We start from the raw sequence: 19,871 nt of genomic DNA, 5'->3' as shown, positions 1-19,871 counted from the left end.
TTTTTTTTTTTTTTTTTTTTTTTTTTTTTTCAAAAATCAAATGGTGAAGTTATTACTATTATTTTGTGAAGTAAAAATTAATTTCAAATTATGGATGAAATTATGGCTAATTCTAAATTTTATTAAATTTATAGAAACTAAATTAGATTAAGTGTTTTTTAAAATGAATATATTTTCATTATTAAAATTAGTTTTATGATTTTAATTTCAGGGGTAAATAAATTAGTTTTATGAATCTAAATCATTCTCTTTTATTAATTTTTTTATGTTTTTTTTTTTTTTCTTTTGGGAAAAGGTGGATTTAATCTTTGAACAATCTCCCACAACTATAAAGTAGACAGCTAAGATTTGATTGGGCCCTTTTGATACCATACTGATTCATCAAATTCAAGATGGTTTGAGATTGCCTGTGGAAGTGGGAGCCAACTAATAACTCCATAATCACTAATTGTTTAATCTCTTCCTTCAAAACTTTCCAACTCTAACTTTCTTCCTTTACACTCATTCTTGACTCTACAAACACTCGGACTCAATTAGTTGTGCATCTAGCAGGACGGGTCAGGTTGGTTAACTTTGTTCTTTTACACTCATTCTTGACTCTACCAAACAGTCGGGCTCAATTAGTTGTGCATAGAGGGACGGGTCAGGTCCGGCTAATTTTGTTCTTTTACACTCACTCTTGACTCAATCAATCGTGTTTCTAACGAAACGGGTCAGTTAACTTTATTCTTTCACCCCCTCTTGACTCTAACAAAAACTCGACTCAATTAATTGTGCATCTCGCGGGACGGGTAAGTTAACTTTGTTCTTTTACACTCTTGACCCGTCCTGTCTAGGGTCACCTTTTACGGATCATAGAGTTGAATCCTTTCTATCCAAGTAGAAGATAAAGTTGGAACTCTAAACTTCCTTCTTCATGGCAAATTGCTCTCAATCACTATTTTCCATCTATATATTTGTCAAGGTGGTGTGATGGTCTTACCTTATTGGTAGCAGGTCAAATCTCCTCCCTCTTTAGGCTTGGTTAATGTTGGAGCTTAATAGGCTCGGTTTAGTAACTATTTGACTTTTGGTTTTTAGTTTTCGAAAGTTAAACTTCTTAACATCATTCAAAGATAAAGGGTGGAAAAACAATCACGAAACAAAAATCGAAATAGTCGTTTAACGGAGTCTTACTTGGTTTTTCCTCTGCGTGTGCATGCAGTCCGGGTGCTGTAAACCTCCAACAGCTTGCGGGTATAACTTCGTGAACCCGACACTGTGGCTGAACCCTGGTGATCCAATGGCTGACCCAGACTGCTACATTTGGAGCAATGACCAGACCCAGTTGTGCTACAATTGCAACTCTTGCAAGGCTGGTCTCTTGGGGAACCTCAGAAAAGAATGGAGGAAAGCCAATGTGGTTCTCATTGTCACTGTGGTGATCCTCATTTGTGTTTATGTAATCGGCTGCAGCGCCTTCAAGAACGCTCAAACCGAGGACCTCTTTCGTCGTTACAAACTGGGATGGATCTGATCTTGTTTTTGTTACCTTTTCATCTCTGTTTAGGATGCCTTTATCCCCATGTTTATAGAGTTTCCAGACAGCACAACCAAGTTTTGGAACCTAAATGGTTATTCATAGCCTTTGTCTCAGATAAGAATACAATTTCAGTGATTCTTGTTTGAAGCTTAGTTTACATGTACTAATATGCAGGTCAAACTGATTCAGTTCAGCTGCCTCATCTTCTTCCCGTGTACTTTCAAGCTGTCGGTAACTTCCTCGAGTACACAACGTACATGGGATCCGACCGTCCGGGGTTAGGTGATATATCCACAGCCTAATGAGAAGTTGTAGAAAATACCTCAATTGTGAGTCATTCAAGCATGGGAAATATCTCAATGAGTTTCTCCTACCTGAGGAGGTTCGAATCCACCGGCATAATGGAAATACGACCCGACAATCATAATATGATCTGCATCTCCAGTTGATGTCCATATAGAGATCGCTTTCGTGAAAAAACAGCGATTCGAAAAGCTGATTTACAACATAAACGACAAAGTTAGAAGATGTCGAGATCGGAGGAAACTCAATACAGAATTCAGGCTTCTATGTAAGCTCCTCACCTCATAATGGCAATGCCACCAGGTTTAAGAACTCGACTCATTTCCTTGAAAATGATAAGAGGCTTTGTTAAGTAATCGACGCTGACCTGCAACACGGGTTGCACGAATGATTCTACTTCAGAGCTAGAACATACCATGAATGGTGGTTCTACTTCAGAGGTAAGCACATACCACGTTAGTGATCACATCAAAAGAATTATCTTCAAATGGGAGTTTAGGATTCACATTCAAGTCTTGAACAATGTAATCTGTCAAAACCTGAACGAAGAAGAATTGCAGGAACAGTTTAAACACTGATTGTTTATCAGAATGAAGATCGAAGGAAGAGATCGAAAAACCGGGTTTCGTTTGAGCTCTTCTTCATTCATTCCCATCCCAACCACTCTTTCTTGCTTGTATCCTGCTGGAAAATGACTGACCTACACAATAAACTCAAGAACGAGAGATTTTGAATATTTTCACCACTAATAACAGGGTTAGAAAATCTTGATTCGAAAAATCAGATCAAATGCTCTTTTCCACACACTTTCTTTACATAGTTCATGAAGACAAGAAAAGAGAATTGAAGAACATTCAAGTCCAGAAATGGGCTTACCCAACTGCTACACATATCCAACATGCTAACACCAGGTGTATTGCTTGGGGGAAAAACCTCGGAGTAGAATTTGGTGAGTGCAGCAATGGCTGGATCATCAATGTGCGTGACAAAGCGTGGGGATTCATAGAAATCCGAATCTGGTGTCCTAAGAAATAGTTGTGGTTCGTTCAAATGCTTTCATCAAGGTCTCATGTGACTCAAAATTCTAATGAAGATTGCTTAAGTTCAGAGTTCTTACTCGTCAAAGCGCTGAAAATCCTCCTCCCTGAAGGGAAATTGCTCTGGCCACTCCACGTTCTTCAAAACCTTCACAGAAAGAACGGAATTCGGCGGATCAGACTCGTAAGAAATCACGCGAAAATTCAGAAAAATTTATGAAATCAAGAAATCCAGACGAAAAATTCACACAAGAACTGAAGAACTCCACAAAATGCAAAATATACTTTCTGTTGTCCTCGAATTAGCTTTTCAATTTACTGAAAAAACAAATTGCGGAATTTCAAATGAAGTTTTAGCGTTAATTTTACCTCATCGACGGCATTTTTCTGTCTCGCAGAAGCCACGAAGGATTTGGCGCCAACCAGTGAACCGGACATATTCATGAACTGAGACCAGAACGAAATTCCGAGGCCTAAAACCAAACGCCGCCGTGGTTTTCCTCCGACGCTCCACCGTTTAAGGCAATTCGCGGCCCTGTTCGCGGACAATACGGTGGAAGGAGCGCCTATCGGATTTGGAAGCCGCCGGTGGAAGTTGAGGCCAATCCGATTGGCCATTTTTTCCCCAAATTTAAGCTAACACGTCACTGTACAAAATTGGCAACAAAAAATGCAACGGGGAAACAGATACGACGCCGTTTCAACCTTGCACCTTCGATCTGTGACCAGTGATGTTCATGGATTTACGTGGCCTTCCTTCGGGTCAGACGTTTTTCTCTATACTCCAATTTTCCCCCAAAATAAATTAAGAAAATAAATAATAATATTGTAATTATAATATAACATCTAGTTAAAAATAAAACTATTATTATTATTATCCCATTAATTAACAAAAGCGTTTTTAGCGAAAAAAAACATATGTAAACACTCGCTACAAAAACTCATGATAAAAGATAAGAAAATTACTAATAGAAACCCGAACATCAACACTACCATATTATGAATGATCAAAGATAATATTGCAAAGGCATTTTTGAAATACTCAGGCAGCTCAAGGAGACTGATATGATATGAGTACTTGCTTTAGATATCTATCAACTGATAAAAGTTTTTGAATAGGATACCCCCTGCATACGAAGAACAACATACGACATAAGCTTAAAAGTTCAAAGATTACAAGCTCGCTCTGTCGTTCTTTTGATCGACAAACCACAATGGAAAACATACAAACTAGTGCTATAAACCACTGCTAATGGATGGATTCGCACTCATTGTGGTCAAATTCTTGAACATCCCGTACAGCGATGCTCGAGTTAAAGCGACACTATTGTACGCCGATTCGAGATCCTATGCAGAAGGCAAGAGAATAGATTGGGGAAACGATGCAGAACCATTGTTAGGAGCAGGTTTAATGTTGAGAATTGAAGTAATCAAGTTATATATCTGCACATTTTCAAAAGATGGGACTTTCCTCCCCCTTCCAAACTGAGGGCCATGCCCAACGAAGATACTTCTCATGGAAAATATGGCATTGTCATACCCATGAGCTCCTCCACACTCCATCCTCTTACTGTTCTTCGCCTCCACCTTGAATCCTTCTTCAACCAACCCGATCACCGGTGGAATCCGATCGCTCGCACTGTAATGAAGCCGAGATGGAAGCTCTTCCTTCACATACATTTTCAAACGATTCCCGTTCGCGACTTTCCCAGATCGCAAAGCCTCGTTCATCTTCGAAACAACCTCGGAAGGCGAAACATCGGGAGGTGGACGGATTGCCAGTAGAGGAGTTCTTGATTGAACCCAGCTCTCTGGAATCACAATCCATGAAGCTAAATCCTCAAGAAATATCAGTTTCTTATCACAAGTTCCAACCATTCCATGATCACCCACCAAGATTATGTTAACATCCTCAAAAACCCCTCGTTTTTCCAAGCCGGAAATGAGTTTCCCAAGCATTAAATCAATTCTAGCTACGGCATCAGTGATTTGTGGATCATCAGGCCCAACCTGGTGACCTTGATGATCCGGGTCCTCAAAATACAGAGTCATAAACACAGGGATTTCCTCACTAGGCAAGTCAAAATACTGCAAAATCATATCTACTCGTTCCTCAAATGGAACCGAACCATTGTAATGATGACAGTAATTTACAGGGCAAGACCATGAGCCTTTGTTTACCTCAGAGCCGACCCAGAATACGGTTGCTGCTTTGAGCCCTTGATTGGTCACCGTCTCCCACAGCGGCTCGCCGAGCCACCATTTAGGGTTGTGATTAGCCATGGTGAAGGCGTCTCCGGTGACCGGATCGAGAAAATAGTTGTTGATTATGCCGTGATGAGGCGGGTAAAGGCCAGTGACGATCGAGTAATGATTGGGGAATGTTAGGGTCGGAAAAACAGGAATCAAACCCCTCTCGGCCTCGGTTCCGTTGGCGATCAGACGATCGATATTAGGGGTTGAGGTTTTGAATTGATATCCAAATCGAAAGCCATCGGAGGAGATTAAGAGAACGACGGGATGTTTCAGCTTAGAGAGAGGACGGGCGGTGGAAGTGACGTTGGCGCCTGAGAAGAAGAGGAAGGCGAAGGCGAAGGCGGCGGAGAGAGCAATACAAGTGATGAAAGTGAGAGAAATGAAGAGAATGCTGGTTTTATGAGATGGGTTTGAAGAGTAGGAATCGGTGTCGAAAGAGAGTAGAGCGGCGGAGGGGCTAGACGAGTCTTCTTCCCGATCTGCCGTCGGAGTCGGCTTTGCCGCTGCCGGCAACATAGAATCGGAAACCATGGCGGAAACAACCGGTTCGAAGAGAAGGGAACCGAAATTTGAGACGACGCTGCTTCAGATTTGAAGAGGAGAAGGGTTTCTGAAGTGAAATTGAAGGATCGTACGGTTAGAAGGTTAGGTGCGTGGATGGTGGATTTGAAGGCTTTGGGTGAAAGGCCACTGTCGCCTCGCCAGCAGATTATGAGAGTCTGCTGCACGAAATATTATTAAACATTTTTAAATTATTAGTTTAGTTTCGAAAATTTTATATTTTTAACACCTCGATGGATCAAAATGTTTTAAATTGGTTGGACGGTTCTGATTAAAACTTACCTTTCCTAATTTTTTTAATTGAATAGGCAACTCGAGATCAAAAAGGATTATATTTAGTGAGTAATAATTTTAGTCTAATTTAAAGTTAAATTATAGGATAGAAGTGGTGCGAGAAGCTGACTGTTATATATCATCAATTTATATTGAATAGTTGTATTTAGATTGTGGAATTGAAGGTAGTGTATTTAGTTAGGTGGCACTAATAATGTTCTTGCTCAAACCTGCGAAGCTTTCTTTCTATGAAGATTGATTGATATTAATAATAATGTTCTTGCTCTCCACAGTATGTAAATGTTGTGCAAGCTCTTAAAAGAGGTGATCCTACGCCTCGGCGACAAGCTCTTCAAGACAATGAAGATTGATGTGTATCAGGTACTTGTAAAAAGTGATGGATGGCTCCGGCGAATCCACGGGCTAAACAAATAAACTCTACCGGATCCATTTTAGAGGTGCATCATGGCCATACTCTTCAACAAGAACAAGAGTAAAATTGCCGAGGTAACCAAACTCATCAGTTCACGAAAACAATTTCGATCGGTGCTCATTCAATGGAAGCTTGGTTGAAGGCTTTTAATTAAAATCAATGGAGCCTTTGAAATATATAGGAACAGAAGATCTCACTCCTTTCGACTGTTGTTTCTATTTCTAGATTTTTCTGTGAATTATCAACAAGAATCAACCCTATCTTTTCTTCTTTCCCCTTTGAAGCCTCTTCTTAAACGAACAAACCCTAGCGGCTCAGCCGGAGAAGGAAGAGAAAGTATCCAATCGATCCCATTGTTTGAAATCAGCCGATCGAAATAAACAGAGGCAATCATGCTACAAGAAACAACAAACAGAAAATAAAACCTAGAAATAGAAAACGAAGCGATCGCCAACTGAGCTATTGGCTCAAATCCACAAGGATAGATGTGGAGATAATCGATGAAAACGAAATCGTAGAGGACGGAAGGCTCAGATTCGCCTTTTCTCAGAAACGAAGAGAAACGCGACGATTCGTGGCTGCGAACATCGGCAAAAAGTCCGAGTGAAAAGTGAATCCACTGAGACTCCTATCCGAGTCGCCACGCCCGACGAAGGATCGCAGAGCTCATCTCCACATCTGGTACATAGACATTCAGATCAATCATCACTGCCAACGCAACAGAATTATGAAGAAGAAGAAGAAGAAGATGATGATAATCAAAAAGAGAGAGAGAAAGAAAGAAGTAAATGGTAGAGCGTCGAAATCATCGGCTCTACAAACATTCGTAGCGAAGGGAGCCTCCGTCTCCGAGAGCAAAGCCTCATTCTTAAACTAATGAGGGCCGAGCGGCTCAACCGCACTGCAAGTCGCCCTAGTCCACAGGAAGGAGTATTTATAAGAGGCCCTAGCCTTGCTGAACCACAACGTGGACTTTTTTGTATTCCGATTTTGCCCCCCAACGTTAAATGTATCCGTTAATATATCCGTTACGGAATTTACCGTCGTCTAAATTAATTATAATTAGGGTTTCAAACTATTTCTATAAAAAGAAAATAAATATACATCCATTTTTGACATTGTAATTTTAGACGACTAAGGAATGCAGAAGAGATTAAGGGCAATACAATATGATGACAGAGACCTACCGAGCTGCAAGGTGTTACGGTCATGCATGAGGCGTATGAATGGCTGGATCAGAATGAAATCGTCCTCAACAACACGTAGCCACACTACAATATACCTGAAAATGACTAATAAAGAAGCACGGTCATGCATGAGGCATATGAATAGCTGGATCAGAATGAAATCGTCCTCAACAACACGCAGCCACACTATAATATACCTGAAAATGACTAATAAAGAAGCATTACAGATATTTGGATTTTTTTTTCGTCTATCAGTTCATAGTTTAGTAGATAAAACACTAATTACTATATCATGTCAATGATTCATCTTCTTCTCTCAACGATGTTACAGACATCAGAATATAAAGTTGATATATTAAATTAAGAACAAAATTTATACAATGACATTCTGTAAGAAAGATCAAAATTTGTTAATACGCACGTGGTTTAAAAAAAAAAGAATGGGAGAAGAAACATAACAGCTTCGATCGCCTTGAATACACAATTGGTGTGGATCCTTCACCCAACTGGCTATTTCTGCAAGGCCATAAATAAAGAAGGAAGACTCAGTTTTAGATGCCAACTTGAAGGTATGTGTATATGCACGCGTTTTGGATGAAAGAGATGTTCACGTGACGAGACGAGAATGTAAAGTGCAGAAAAGACAGCAGATCGATGCATTCAAGATTATAAACCAGTCAGAAAACATGGAATTCGAGGACAAATATAACAAATAACAGGCTTATACCTTCTTTTTCCTTTGTCTAGTAAGGAGAACAAGAGTCCCCAATCCAAGCATTACTCCAACTTTTAAGGCCTAAACAAGAGAATTGGGAGAGCAAAACATCAATATTTGGAATACCCATTTCCTTTAATCTGGCTTTAGAGGATTGAAATTACATTGGCAAGTGGCCCTCCAGAGGGCTTTACATCATCTGAATTCTCTGGTTTGATCATTTTTTGATGCTCATGGTTGCCCCCATTTGCCTTAGCCTCTGAGGTACCTCTATTCTGCTGATATAATCAGTAAAACATCATCTTAATCTAGAATAGTATAAGCAAAATACTCTAGGCCTTGACCATTTAAAGTGTGAACACGTCAATCGTGTTATTTACATCATAGTGGGTGCATGTACTTTAAAATGTGAAGAAGTCTCCATCAGTAAGTTCCTAGTATGCATGATTGTCAAGAAGACTTTAAAAAATGGAGAGAGTTAATGTAACAGCTCGAGTCCACTTGGGCTAGCCGATATTGTCCTTTTTGGGCTTTCTCTTTCGGGATTTCCCTCAAGGTTTTAAAACATGTCTACTGGGGGAGGTTTCCACACCCCTTTAAAGAATGTTCGTTACCCTCTCCAATCGACGTGGGATCGATTATCAAGAAATTTAAGTTTCTTAGATCTTTCAATTGTCAAGAAGTTCAAGAGGCTTCATAGAGATCAATGAATCTATCTTTCTTCACCTTAGTTTTAAGAAACTAGAAGCTGTTTAAACCAGAATTACCTCTTCCGTGGAAATCTTCATTTTCCCTGTACGGATGAATGTATAGCTAGTGCGACCTCCTCCCACCAGATCTAGCATATGATCACCACCTGTTGTGACACACAGCCGTCGTCTTTCGTCTCTAAATATCCACCCACCCGACCTTTTGGATGGAATTTGCTCGTCTTCGACACGTGATACCGATTCACCTGTTACTGAATTTCTATCGTAGTCCGGCTTCTCAGGCACAGACTTTTTATAAGATTCATCATTCTTTGCATCTATATCATCACACTCCTTTTCACTCAAATTTTCTTCTCCAACTTGATTCTTTTTCCCCTTCAACTTTAGTGATTTAGTCCCATCTGAAGCCTCAGAGAGTTTACGTTTCTGTTCCTTTTGCTTGGTATTTGCTAAGTCATGGGTCAACTCCCCTGCAAGAGGAGGGCCTATTGTCGTTTGCAACCGAGTCGGCTTAGAATTATCCTTCGATTGATTAACTTCGGAAGATGGTTGCTTTTCGACCACATTGGGTTGAGCATTTCTGGTAGGTTTAATGCGAGGTTTTGTATCCTGATGTAAAGGCCAGAATTTTATTCAAACAATACCAAACTCAAGCAATAAAGCATAATAAAGTATCACCCAGAACATACCTGAGTCAGGCTACTTTCAAAGGCACTTATTACTTTTTTAACATTCCCGGGAGTTCTACGTGATGGTGCCGCCTCTGAAGCATCAGTCTTCTCTTCACCTTTTGATGGAGAATTCGATAACTCTGAGCTTCGAGAATGGACCAAATTTTCTTCCGAACGAATGGTCGGTGAAGGTTTGACTGTACGAGGTGGCTGTGTCCCCTTCCTCTCAACTAATTCAGTGTTATTGACCTTTGGTTCATTAACACCAACTTCTTGCAACAGAGGAGTTGTGGATGGCTTACCCTCATTAACATCAGTCTTCTCTTCACCTTTTGAAGGAGAATTTGATAACTCTGAGCTTCGAGTATGGACCAAATTTTCTTCTGAACTGGTCGGTGACGGTCTGATTGCATGAGGTGACTGAATCCGCATCCTATCAACTAATACGGTGTTATTTACCTTTGGTTTATTAACCTCAACCTTTTGCATCAGAGGAATTGCTGATGGATTATCCTTACTTCTATCTGCATCATTCTAAAACAAATAAAACACCCATCAAAATCTCAAAGCAAGCTCTAGAACTTAGCAAGAAATTGCACTACAAATTCATTGAACCTCGACTGAAAGTGGTTGAATCCGATCAAGTCGAATCTTGTTCGTTTTTTCAGTAACTGGTATCTCATCAGGGATATTTTGATTTGATGCTGATGGAGACTGGTGAGCTGCTTCTTTAGCACTTAGATCTCCAATTTGAAGAAGACATTTTTGTGAATCTTGAGAAGACGGAGCACTCATAAAATCAAGAAATAACCTTTCAGAAAACACCAATGTAAAATAACCCGACAGCTAGAAAATCCCACCACATAACCATAAACCATAAAATATGTAGGATCTGACCTGAAAGCTCACGGTTGAGGTTGAAGGATGATGCAAGTTTGCTTCCAGAGTTTTTGAGATTGCTATCTTGACGTTCAACATGTTTTCTTCTCAAAGCAGTTTCTCTCTACGAGAAAAAGATAGAAAATGTTGAGGATTGTTGGGAGGGAATCCCACATTGGCTAATTAAGGGAAAGATCATGGGTTTATAAATAAGAGATACATCTCCAGAGAAGGAGTCGAGCCTCGGTTAAGGAGAGGTTGTTCGATGGCTCCATAGGCCTCAGGGGAGGCTCTATGGTGTTACTTTGTTCGAGGACAGGATTGTTGGGAGGGAGTCTCACATTGGCTAATTAACGGGAAGATTTTATAAGTAAAGAATACATCTCCATTGGTATGAGGCCTTTTGGGGAAACCAAAAGCAAAACTATGAGAGCTTATGCCCAAGGTGGACAATACCATACCATTATGGAGGTTCGTGGTTTCTAACATGGTATCAGAGCCATGCCCTTAACTTAGTCATGTCAATAGAATCCTCAAGTGTCGAACAAAGAAGTTGTGAGCCTCGAAAGTGTAGTCAAAAGTGACTCAAGTGTCAAACAAATGGTGTACTTTGTTTGAGGACTCGAGAGAAGGAGTCGAGCCTCGATTAAGGGGAGGCTATTCGAGGGCTCCATAGGCCTCTGGGGAGGCTCTACAGTGTACTTTGTTCGAGGAGAGGATTGTTGGGAGGGAGTCCCACATTGGCTAATTAAGGGGAAGATCTTATAAGTAAAGAATACATCTCTATTGGTATGAGGCCTTTTGGGGAAACCAAAAGCAAAACTATGAGAGCTTATGCCCAAGGTGGACAATACCATACCATTATGGAGGTTCGTGGTTTCTAACATGGTATCAGAGCCATGCCCTTAACTTAGTCATGTCAATAGAATCCTCAAGTGTCGAACAAAGAAGTTGTGAGCCTCGAAAGTGTAGTCAAAAGTGACTCAAGTGTCAAACAAATGGTGTACTTTGTTTGAGGACTCGAGAGAAGGAGTCGAGCCTCGATTAAGGGGAGGCTATTCGAGGGCTCCATAGGCCTCTGGGGAGGCTCTACAGTGTACTTTGTTCGAGGAGAGGATTGTTGGGAGGGAGTCCCACATTGGCTAATTAAGGGGAAGATCTTATAAGTAAAGAATACATCTCTATTGGTATGAGGCCTTTTGGGGAAACCAAAAGCAAAACTATGAGAGCTTATGCCCAAGGTGGACAATACCATACCATTATGGAGGTTCGTGGTTTCTAACATGGTATCAGAGCCATGCCCTTAACTTAGTCATGTCAATAGAATCCTCAAGTGTCGAACAAAGAAGTTGTGAGCCTCGAAAGTGTAGTCAAAAGTGACTCAAGTGTCAAACAAATGGTGTACTTTGTTTGAGGACTCGAGAGAAGGAGTCGAGCCTCGATTAAGGGGAGGCTATTCGAGGGCTCCATAGGCCTCTGGGGAGGCTCTACAGTGTACTTTGTTCGAGGAGAGGATTGTTGGGAGGGAGTCCCACATTGGCTAATTAAGGGGAAGATCTTATAAGTAAAGAATACATCTCTATTGGTATGAGGCCTTTTGGGGAAACCAAAAGCAAAACTATGAGAGCTTATGCCCAAGGTGGACAATACCATACCATTATGGAGGTTCGTGGTTTCTAACATGGTATCAGAGCCATGCCCTTAACTTAGTCATGTCAATAGAATCCTCAAATGTTGAACAAATGGTGTATTTTGTTCGAGGGCCCCAGAGAAGGAGGCAAGCCTCGGTTAAGGGGAGGCTATTCGAGGGCTCCATAGGCCTCAGGGGAGGCTCTATGGTGTACTTTGTTCGAGGAGAAGATTGTTGGGAGGGAGTCCCACATTGGCTAATTAAGGGGATGATCACAATTTTATAGATAAGAAATACATCTCCATCGGTATGAGAGTTTATGCTCAAAGTGGACAACATCATACCATTGTGGAGGTTCGTGGTTCCTAACAGAAAAGATGTCGAGTAACATCAAAAGCGATTCAAGTTATATTATGCTGAGATCTCAAAGTGCCAAACAAAGGGTCCAAGTAAGTGAAACAAGCTGAATGATTACAATAACACAGCTCAAACAACTGGAATTCAGTAAACAAAGTGATACTATTGAAGAGAAAAATAAGGTTTGAAGAGAGTACCATCATTCGAATTCGACTGCGATCATCTTCACTAAGAGCAAACTGGAACTGCAAATGCACACGCCCTCCTCCTTCAAGAGGAAAAAGATCATCCCAGTAACCCTTTTCAACTATTGATTTCACCTGAACACCTTCCCCAAAACAAAACCATTTCAATCACAATCAGCCTTATTTTGCAAAATTAACAAAATCAGAGATATGCCAAATTCCAAGAACAAACCTGCACGTGATATCTCATTCCCTCCAGCATCCTGAATTATAAGAATCACATCATCTCGAAGCGTTGTCAATGGACTGTATACACAAAAAAGAAAGCCACAATTCACAGCGAGGAAAAAAAACACACACACAAAATCCAAACATCTCAAATGACAGAGGCATGCTTCATTACAATGAGAAATCTCCTTTATCCGAAGTTTCGTAATGTGTTTTACCCATGGAAACTGCAGTGAAACGAATCCATTTCAGAATCAAGACAAGGAAGAACAAGAATCAAACACGCAGCCAATTTGCGTACCTTTAATCGAAATTGGGGAAGACAATAGCTCAGGAAGGTCGATGAACTCCAGAACTGAAAGAAATGAAAATCAACCATGAAGAAGGAAACCTAATCGATTGCAGAGAAGAAATGCTTGAAAGTTACCTGAAACTCGGATAGTTCCCGGCATGATTGAAGCAAACAAGAACAAATGGGAAGGAGGGAAGAGGTTGAATTATGGTTATTTGACCTGAAAGCAGAGATTTGGACTTGGGGGAAATTTTGGATGAAAAATGGTTGGCGGTGAGAGAAGGAAGCAGTGAAGTGTGGGGCAGCTCGAGCTTGCGTGCGCGGAGCCTTCAACAACGACCCTAAACGCTAAGGCGCCAAAATTTTTGTTTTGTCTCGCTCTTTTTTATGGCTCCTTGCTTAGTTTAAACCAAATATATAGAAAGTTCGTAGTTAAGCGTGTTTTGTTTAGAACAATTTTATTTTATATGAGTTATTGGAAATTTTTCTAAAATGCGTGAGTGAGGTCAAGTATCCCACAAGTACTAGTGTTGGTCTGTAGGATAGTCTTTACTAGGCAACGTGACTGTGATGCAGGGAATGCAAGATATGTCGGGCTCATATTTAGATTTTGGATCCTAATCCAAATCATAGGTGTCAGTCGTTACAACATTCTTCGACTTGTGTTAGTTTACTGGGATAGTATTCACTCCTAAAACCAAGAAGTAAGCAATGCGACTATGACACCGGATATGCGTGACTATGACGTCGGGGATGCAGGAAATGCCGGGCTTGAATTTAGATTCTAAATACTAATCCAAATCATAGGCGTCGGTCGTTACAAGACGGGCGATACACATATATATATATATAGAAAGATGGGTTTTCGGCCCAGAATTGACTTGTCTGTTGTTGGGGAAGCCCATTGGGCTTTAATTCTAAATTACTGAGCCCAGAATCAAGTGGCCTTTTTCATTAGGCCTATAATAGTAATTTCCTATTTCATATATATAATATAAAGTAATTGAAAACAAAAATAGACAAACACGCAGAGAAGAGCAGCTGTGTAAGTGTACTGAAACAGAACATACGAAAAAGCTTATCATGTTTATGTTTGTCTCTCTCCTCCAAACGTAAAATAAAATAAAAAATATTATAAATATTTACGACAATTAAAATAATATTAATTAATGTAACGTGAAAAATGTGGTAAAATTGACCGAAAATCCAAAATGTTGAAGTTCTTACAATAGCAGCTTTTTTACGCATCTTATTTATTTTTACCTTTTACCCTCTTTAAATTTACCTTGTCAGACTTCACATTTTCTCTCACTCGAATTAATATTAAAAATTATTAGAGTCGGCTGTAATAAAAAGTAAAAAAGTATTGGATAAATTTTGGATTATTTATCAGCTATAAGAGAAATAATTAAAAGTTAAAAGTTAAAACGCTTTATAATAGTTTTGAAATGGGCTTTTGGGCTTTTTAGAATTTCGATTAAACGGGCTTTGGGCCATGGAATTATGGGCCTAATTATGGGCCCAGATGGAAATAGAGAGCAATATTTTAAGAATAAAAACGATAATTAAAAAATAATAATAAAAAGAAGGCATAAAGTGGTATAAGATTCAGGTGATGGATCTTATTGTTGTCTGCTATAATTGTTTTTTTCTCATTGATATAACGTTGTCATGTTGGAACTTTGTTGTAACATGACAAATTGGAGAAGATAGTGTCTTTGAATTGTAGTGAATGATAGATCTTAAGTATTTATGGCTGTCTTGTCTTCTATCCATATGTCCAACACCATCCATTCATTTAGGATAAAAATTCTTTTTTTTTTTTTTTTTTTTTTTTTAATTTAGAGAGAAGAAATTAAATCTTGTGAGGAGCGTGTGAAGAAGTTGCTTGAGGTGACACCGCCAAGAGGGAAAGAATTTCTTCAGAAGATTGAGCATATATTAGAACGTGAAAATAATTGGGTGAGTCCTGCTTATCATATTCTTGTTTTCCGCAATAACCATTTTATAGCTTAAACGTTATCCCAAATGTACTTGTAGGTGTGGTGGAAACGTGATGGCTGCCCTCCTTTTGAAAAGCAACCAATTGAAAAGAAAACCACCCATGATGCAACTAAAAAACGGTATGGCTTCTAGTCAATGGGCTTAATTCACTTAAATATTTGGAAGTAGCGGAACCAAGTCTTAATTATGTGCGGGCTAAATATTATACAATACTAAGGTTTCATTTTCAAAGCCAGATCAGTTGTCAGGGTTTGTAAGTCGAAATTACGAAACAGTTGAGGGGACAAAATATTGAAAGCTATTTGTTCAAAATAAGTTATTTATTCTCTGTTTTTCTATAAAACTTACTTGAACTGTCTCATAAAAATCAAATTATTTCTGTCGTGAAAGTTAGAAGGGTTGGTGTATGATCAAACCACAGCATGAGTCATGAAGGAAAAAATAAAAAATTGTTGCTTAGATGTAGATGACAGGAATAGTAATTTAGTTTAATTTTTCTATTTCTCTTCCCCAAGTTTTTTATTCTTTCATACAAGAGCGAATCATAGGGATTGCCTCTTTATTTTCTTAAACAATCGTGGGAGTCTAGGTTGANAAAAAATTTTTTTTTTTTTTTTTTTTTTTTTTTAATTTCTAAATCAAACCCGAGTTCGTATTGATATCGAGGGAACAAGGAAAAGTTCAAATACAAGATCTGAATTCTACAGTTGTCAACTTTTTGTTTCCATTAAAATAAAGTCAGAGTTTTCTTAACGACGATACAAATTTATGCAATTTAGGGTTCGAAATGTCGAGTATACTATGGCATGTGAGTTAGGGTATCTCGTGCTTTTGTTAAACATGGTTTTAAAAACTACATTACATTTATTGTTCACTAGGCGAGTTTACCGTTATAGAGGGTGTTTCGTTCTCCTCCCCCAACTGATGTGTGATCTTACAATCTATCGTCGTTCATGGTCCAAAATCCTCGCTGGCATTTGTTCCTTTCTCCAATCGATGTGGGACCCCACCAAATCCACTCCCCTTTGAGACCCAGCGTCCTTACTCGCACACCGCCTCGTGTCTACCCCCTTCTGGGAAGAGCCTCCTCGCTGGCACATCGCCCAATGTCTAGCTTTGGTACCATTTGTAACGGCTCAAGCCCACCATTAGCAGATATTGTCTACCCTTATAAATGGTGTTTTATTCTCCTCCCCAACCAATGTGGGATCTTACAATCCATCCCCGTTCAAGGCCCAGAATCCTCGTTGGTACTCGTTCCTTTCTCCAATCGATGTGGGACCCCACCAAATCCACCCCCCTTTGAGGCCCAACATCCTTACTCGCACACCGCCTTGTGTCTACCCCCTTCTTGGAAGAGCCTCCTCGTTGACACATCGCTCGATATCGAGCTCTGATACCATTTGTAACAGCTCAAGCCCATCACTAGCAGATACTGTCCTCTTTGGACTTTCCCTTTCAATTTTACCCTCAAGGTTTTTAAAACGCGTATGCTAAGGAGGGGTCTCCACACTCTTACAAAGAGTACTTCATTCTCGTCCCGATACGAGATTTTACAAATAAATCGAACATTTTCTTATTTTAGAGCATGCAAGCTTAGACATTTGAAATTTATGAACCTAATGTCCTAAGCTTAAATCTTTAGAAAACATTGGTCAAAATGTGACAAAGAAATAAGGACAATTTAATGCCCTAAAACAAAGGGAACACAAGAGGGAGATGGATAAGTTAAGGGATACCCTAAAAGGGTAAGACTCCCACCACACATTATTAAATAAATAAATAAATAAAAGAATTGTTTAGGTTAAAGAGGAATAACAAGTTAAAGTCCTTTTTAAAGCTAAATTTCAACCAACAACAAAAAAGAAGGGCAGATACCAATGAGATAACATAGTTAAATCAATTCAACCCCATTGGCTCTCAAATATTGAACCATTTATATATATATAAAAACTATATATTATATTTATATGTGACATTAAGGTCCCTCTGCTGGATAATTTTTCTTATTAATCTAAGATTTGCCTAAAAAGCAAATTAATTCACATCATTAAAAAATCAACCCAATATGTTAAATTTCATCTATAGTAAGTTAAAATATATTCGAGAACTATGGTTGGATAAGGGTTTGGGATGGAAGCGAGCCCAAGCTCACTGCTAGTAGATATTGTCTACTTTGGTCCGTTACATACCACCCTCAGCCTCACGATTTTAAAACGCATATAGTATTGCATACCCTTATAAATCGATGTGAGAAGACGAGCAGCAAGCAGCTTCATCATCCACTCTTAATTCAAGTAAGTAGAACAGGGTTAAATCCATACCCTCGATTCCCGCCTCGAGCCTCGACCCGTTAACACGATTAGTAAAAGTAGTATCGATGACGATACTAGGGCATGGAGACAAGAAGTTTGGGTGACAGCTAGGTCCATGATAATGGAGGAAATCATGAAAGGATGATTGAAGCAGAAGAAGACAGGATGTGGGACATAGATTTTTGGGAGGAAGCCTGCAAAATCTTTACAATAATAATTCACCTTTTTTTTTTTTTTTTTTTCCTCTCTTCCTCTTTCAAATAGTGACTTACTTACTTCCTTCCCCTCTCTTTGATTTGACCCTACACTTACACTTATTTGTTTCCCACCCATATTAACTAAAAACAATTTATTTATTTATTTATTTATTTTTATCGAAGAACAGTAATCTCGAGTCATGTTCAATTATACTTTTAAGCTTGCTTGATCGAGAGACGGTGATTGAGGCAGAACGTTATTATAATCGAGGATTGTAGTCTCGTTATCGTAATCGTGGAATATATATATATATATATATATATATATATATATATATATATATATCAATATTATTTATATAAAATAGAAATATTGATTGAAGGGTCAATGTGGAGTCCTTATCTGTCTCTACCCAACAAAGTATGGGATTTCCTCTGTGCACAAATCTAAATGGTACCAAGTGGGTAGGGCAAAGTATTTGTTGTCCTTTTAATAGCTAAAATGCCAAAATTTTAGGTCTTTTTTTTTTTATACGAGTTCAATTTGAAAAACGATCTCGAAAAAATAACAAAAGGGGGGAAAAATCAAATTACTCGTTTGATTCGAAGGTGTTAGTTAGCAGGCAGTCGAACGTTGCCTTGATCTGTCCAGCTCATTTTTGTTGCTAGTCAAAGCAGCAGTGTAACAACAAAAATAGTATTGTAAGAACCACTGTTGAGCGTTTTGGACGTTGAATCGTACAAGTTTGAGTTGTTTGTGTTTTTTGTAGCAAATTTTATTCGAGTGTGTTGTCTTTCTCGTAGCTAAAATGCAAAAAGTTTATGTCTTTTATCTTAGTTTCATACGAGTTCAATTTGAAAAACAATCTCGAAGAAAGAACAAAAGGGGCAAAATCAAATTACTCGTTTGATTCGAAAGCGTTAATTAGTGGCCAATCGAACACTGCTAATTTTTGTCGCTAGTCAAGTCAACAATATAACAACAAAGATAGCAGTATAAGAAACCACTGTTGAGCGTTTCGGACATTCGGTCATACAAGTTCGAATTGTTTGTGTTTCTTTTTTTGTAGCAGACGATACCCGAGCGTATTGCCTGGATTAGGTGTCCCCCAAGTTGTGGAACAAAGAGGGGAAATGGGAATGAGAATTGGTGTGGGTAATGCCCAGCAAAAGTACTATGAGGAGAGGGGGAGTGTAGAAGAAGAGCAGACCAAAACGGCGTCGTGTAGAAGAAGAGAAGACCAAAACGGCGTCGTGTAGAGGGAAAGCAAAAAGAGAAGAGGGGATAGAAAGGGAAGGATGAATAGATTCCAAGGTGGAAAGGGCCGGGTTTATCGGATCCTGTCCGTTGAATTGAGCAAATCAATATAATAAAAACAGTTTGGTTTCTTATGAAGAGAGAGATTGAAGAGCCAGTATCCAAAGCTACATTTTTCCTTTCCAAATATACCCTCTACCTATACATATTTTTTAAATTTAAATATTTTTCGACTAATTTATAATTAAATATTAAATTTAATTGTCCATAGATTTGATTAGCCCGAAAATGAATATTAAATGTTGACTTAATGCATTATTGTTGCATGTCCTTTCAAGTGTCACGTTTTCTTTTACGTCGAAATATGTATCTATTTATTTTTCAACCTCTTTCATACATAAAGATCTAATTAAATAATTAAATCATAAAAGCAGATATGATCTTACTAAGTGACAAGAAACTCAGCGCAACGTGTCGGATTTTTACGGGATGATTACAAAATCGAGATTAATATAAGACATACCCTTCTATTTGTGGACATTTTTTTTTGTTTTACAATTAAATTTTAGGAGAGACAAGGGTATTTTAGTACAATTTGTAGTAAAAAGATGTATTTATTATAAATAATAAGATTTTTCTTTCTTAAAAAGGTAAACACTAAGAATAAAAATATATAATTATATGAATTTTGGAAGAGGCGAAAGATGACGTGACACATGAAGATAGATAATTTGTAAATACCCAATAAAATAAAATAGAAGTGAAAAGACATCTGATACCCTCGTTTTTTTTTTTTCTCCTTCTTAAAAAAAAAAAAAAAAAAAAAAAAAAAAAAAAAAAAAAAAAAAAAAAAAAAAA

At 38.7% G+C, this 19,871-nt stretch overlaps 5 protein-coding genes and 1 long non-coding RNA gene across 10 annotated transcripts in view; 2 read left to right on the top strand and 4 right to left on the bottom strand.

Moving 5' to 3' along the window:
* LOC111450517 (tetraspanin-2-like) overlaps positions 1-1,648 on the top strand; it is a 3,141-nt gene extending 1,493 nt beyond the window's left edge. Inside the window, exon 2 of the mRNA XM_023090698.1 lies at positions 1,205-1,648. Within this exon, the coding sequence (XP_022946466.1) occupies positions 1,205-1,516 (312 nt within the window). The 3' untranslated portion in view covers positions 1,517-1,648. The remainder of the gene's footprint in view (positions 1-1,204) is intronic.
* On the bottom strand, positions 1,598-3,570 carry LOC111450516. Its single transcript, XM_023090697.1, has 8 exons — positions 3,232-3,570; positions 2,943-3,010; positions 2,702-2,849; positions 2,445-2,525; positions 2,278-2,364; positions 2,107-2,192; positions 1,897-2,017; positions 1,598-1,820 (listed from the first exon to the last, which is right to left on the bottom strand). Exons 1-8 carry the CDS (start codon positions 3,478-3,480, stop codon positions 1,743-1,745), a joined length of 918 nt encoding a protein of 305 aa, XP_022946465.1. The 5' UTR covers positions 3,481-3,570; the 3' UTR covers positions 1,598-1,742.
* A 358-nt stretch (positions 3,571-3,928) lies between these two features.
* On the bottom strand, positions 3,929-5,853 carry LOC111450534 (ectonucleotide pyrophosphatase/phosphodiesterase family member 1-like). The gene has a single exon (XM_023090722.1). It carries the CDS (start codon positions 5,647-5,649, stop codon positions 4,210-4,212), a length of 1,440 nt encoding a protein of 479 aa, XP_022946490.1. The 5' UTR covers positions 5,650-5,853; the 3' UTR covers positions 3,929-4,209.
* A 2,044-nt stretch (positions 5,854-7,897) lies between these two features.
* On the bottom strand, positions 7,898-13,541 carry LOC111450784 (protein hsr-9-like). Of its 4 annotated transcripts, none has more exons than XM_023091071.1 (12): positions 13,375-13,541; positions 13,249-13,302; positions 13,123-13,174; positions 12,952-13,025; positions 12,732-12,862; positions 10,566-10,671; positions 10,284-10,441; positions 9,687-10,202; positions 9,055-9,606; positions 8,452-8,565; positions 8,300-8,368; positions 7,898-8,088 (listed from the first exon to the last, which is right to left on the bottom strand). In XM_023091071.1, the coding sequence occupies exons 1-12, from the start codon at positions 13,397-13,399 to the stop codon at positions 8,083-8,085; spliced, it is 1,857 nt and encodes a 618-aa protein (XP_022946839.1). In that variant the 5' UTR covers positions 13,400-13,541; the 3' UTR covers positions 7,898-8,082. The 4 variants fall into 4 exon arrangements, with proteins under 4 accessions (XP_022946839.1, XP_022946840.1, XP_022946841.1 ...); XM_023091072.1 differs by having other exon boundaries at positions 8,452-8,562; positions 13,375-13,540; XM_023091073.1 differs by having other exon boundaries at positions 12,732-12,854; positions 13,375-13,540.
* Positions 13,542-15,083: 1,542 nt separating this feature from the next.
* Positions 15,084-15,352, top strand: LOC111450609. The gene is made up of 2 exons (XR_002711845.1): positions 15,084-15,201; positions 15,280-15,352. It is a non-coding gene; the product is annotated as an uncharacterized LOC111450609 (long non-coding RNA).
* A 4,319-nt stretch (positions 15,353-19,671) lies between these two features.
* LOC111450217 (probable polyamine oxidase 5) overlaps positions 19,672-19,871 on the bottom strand; it is a 2,074-nt gene continuing 1,874 nt past the window's right edge. The window contains exon 2 of one of the 2 annotated variants that reach the window (XM_023090231.1): positions 19,672-19,839. The gene's annotated coding sequence lies outside the window, so the exon portion shown is untranslated. Of the gene's footprint in view, positions 19,849-19,871 lie in introns of both variants that reach the window. The other variant, XM_023090230.1, reaches the window with a different exon arrangement.

This window comes from Cucurbita moschata, unplaced genomic scaffold (assembly GCF_002738365.1).
Source record: "Cucurbita moschata cultivar Rifu unplaced genomic scaffold, Cmos_1.0 Cmo_Scf00012, whole genome shotgun sequence".
Lineage (NCBI taxonomy): Eukaryota > Viridiplantae > Streptophyta > Magnoliopsida > Cucurbitales > Cucurbitaceae > Cucurbita > Cucurbita moschata.
The sequence above is the reverse complement of the archived record's forward strand: the minus strand, read 5'-3'. Positions and strand labels throughout refer to the sequence as shown.

Bases quoted from the DNA above. Each gene is read 5' to 3' on its own strand.
- LOC111450784 (XM_023091071.1), bottom strand. From the start codon at position 13,399: ATGCCGGGAACTATCCGAGTTTCAG. The intron at 12,863-12,951 runs GTTTGTTCTTGG...GTTTTGGGGAAG, and splicing joins GAATGAGATATCACGTGCAG to GTGTTCAGGTGAAATCAATA. The intron at 10,672-12,731 runs GTACTCTCTTCA...TTTTTCTCGTAG, and splicing joins GCAGTCGAATTCGAATGATG to AGAGAAACTGCTTTGAGAAG.
- LOC111450516 (XM_023090697.1), bottom strand. From the start codon at position 3,480: ATGGCCAATCGGATTGGCCTCAACTTCCACCGGCGGCTTCCAAATCCG. The intron at 3,011-3,231 runs GTAAAATTAACG...CTTTCTGTGAAG, and splicing joins AGAAAAATGCCGTCGATGAG to GTTTTGAAGAACGTGGAGTG. The intron at 2,018-2,106 runs GTGAGGAGCTTA...GTTGTAAATCAG, and splicing joins GGTGGCATTGCCATTATGAG to CTTTTCGAATCGCTGTTTTT.
- LOC111450534 (XM_023090722.1), bottom strand. From the start codon at position 5,649: ATGGTTTCCGATTCTATGTTGCCGGCAGCGGCAAAGCCGACTCCGACG.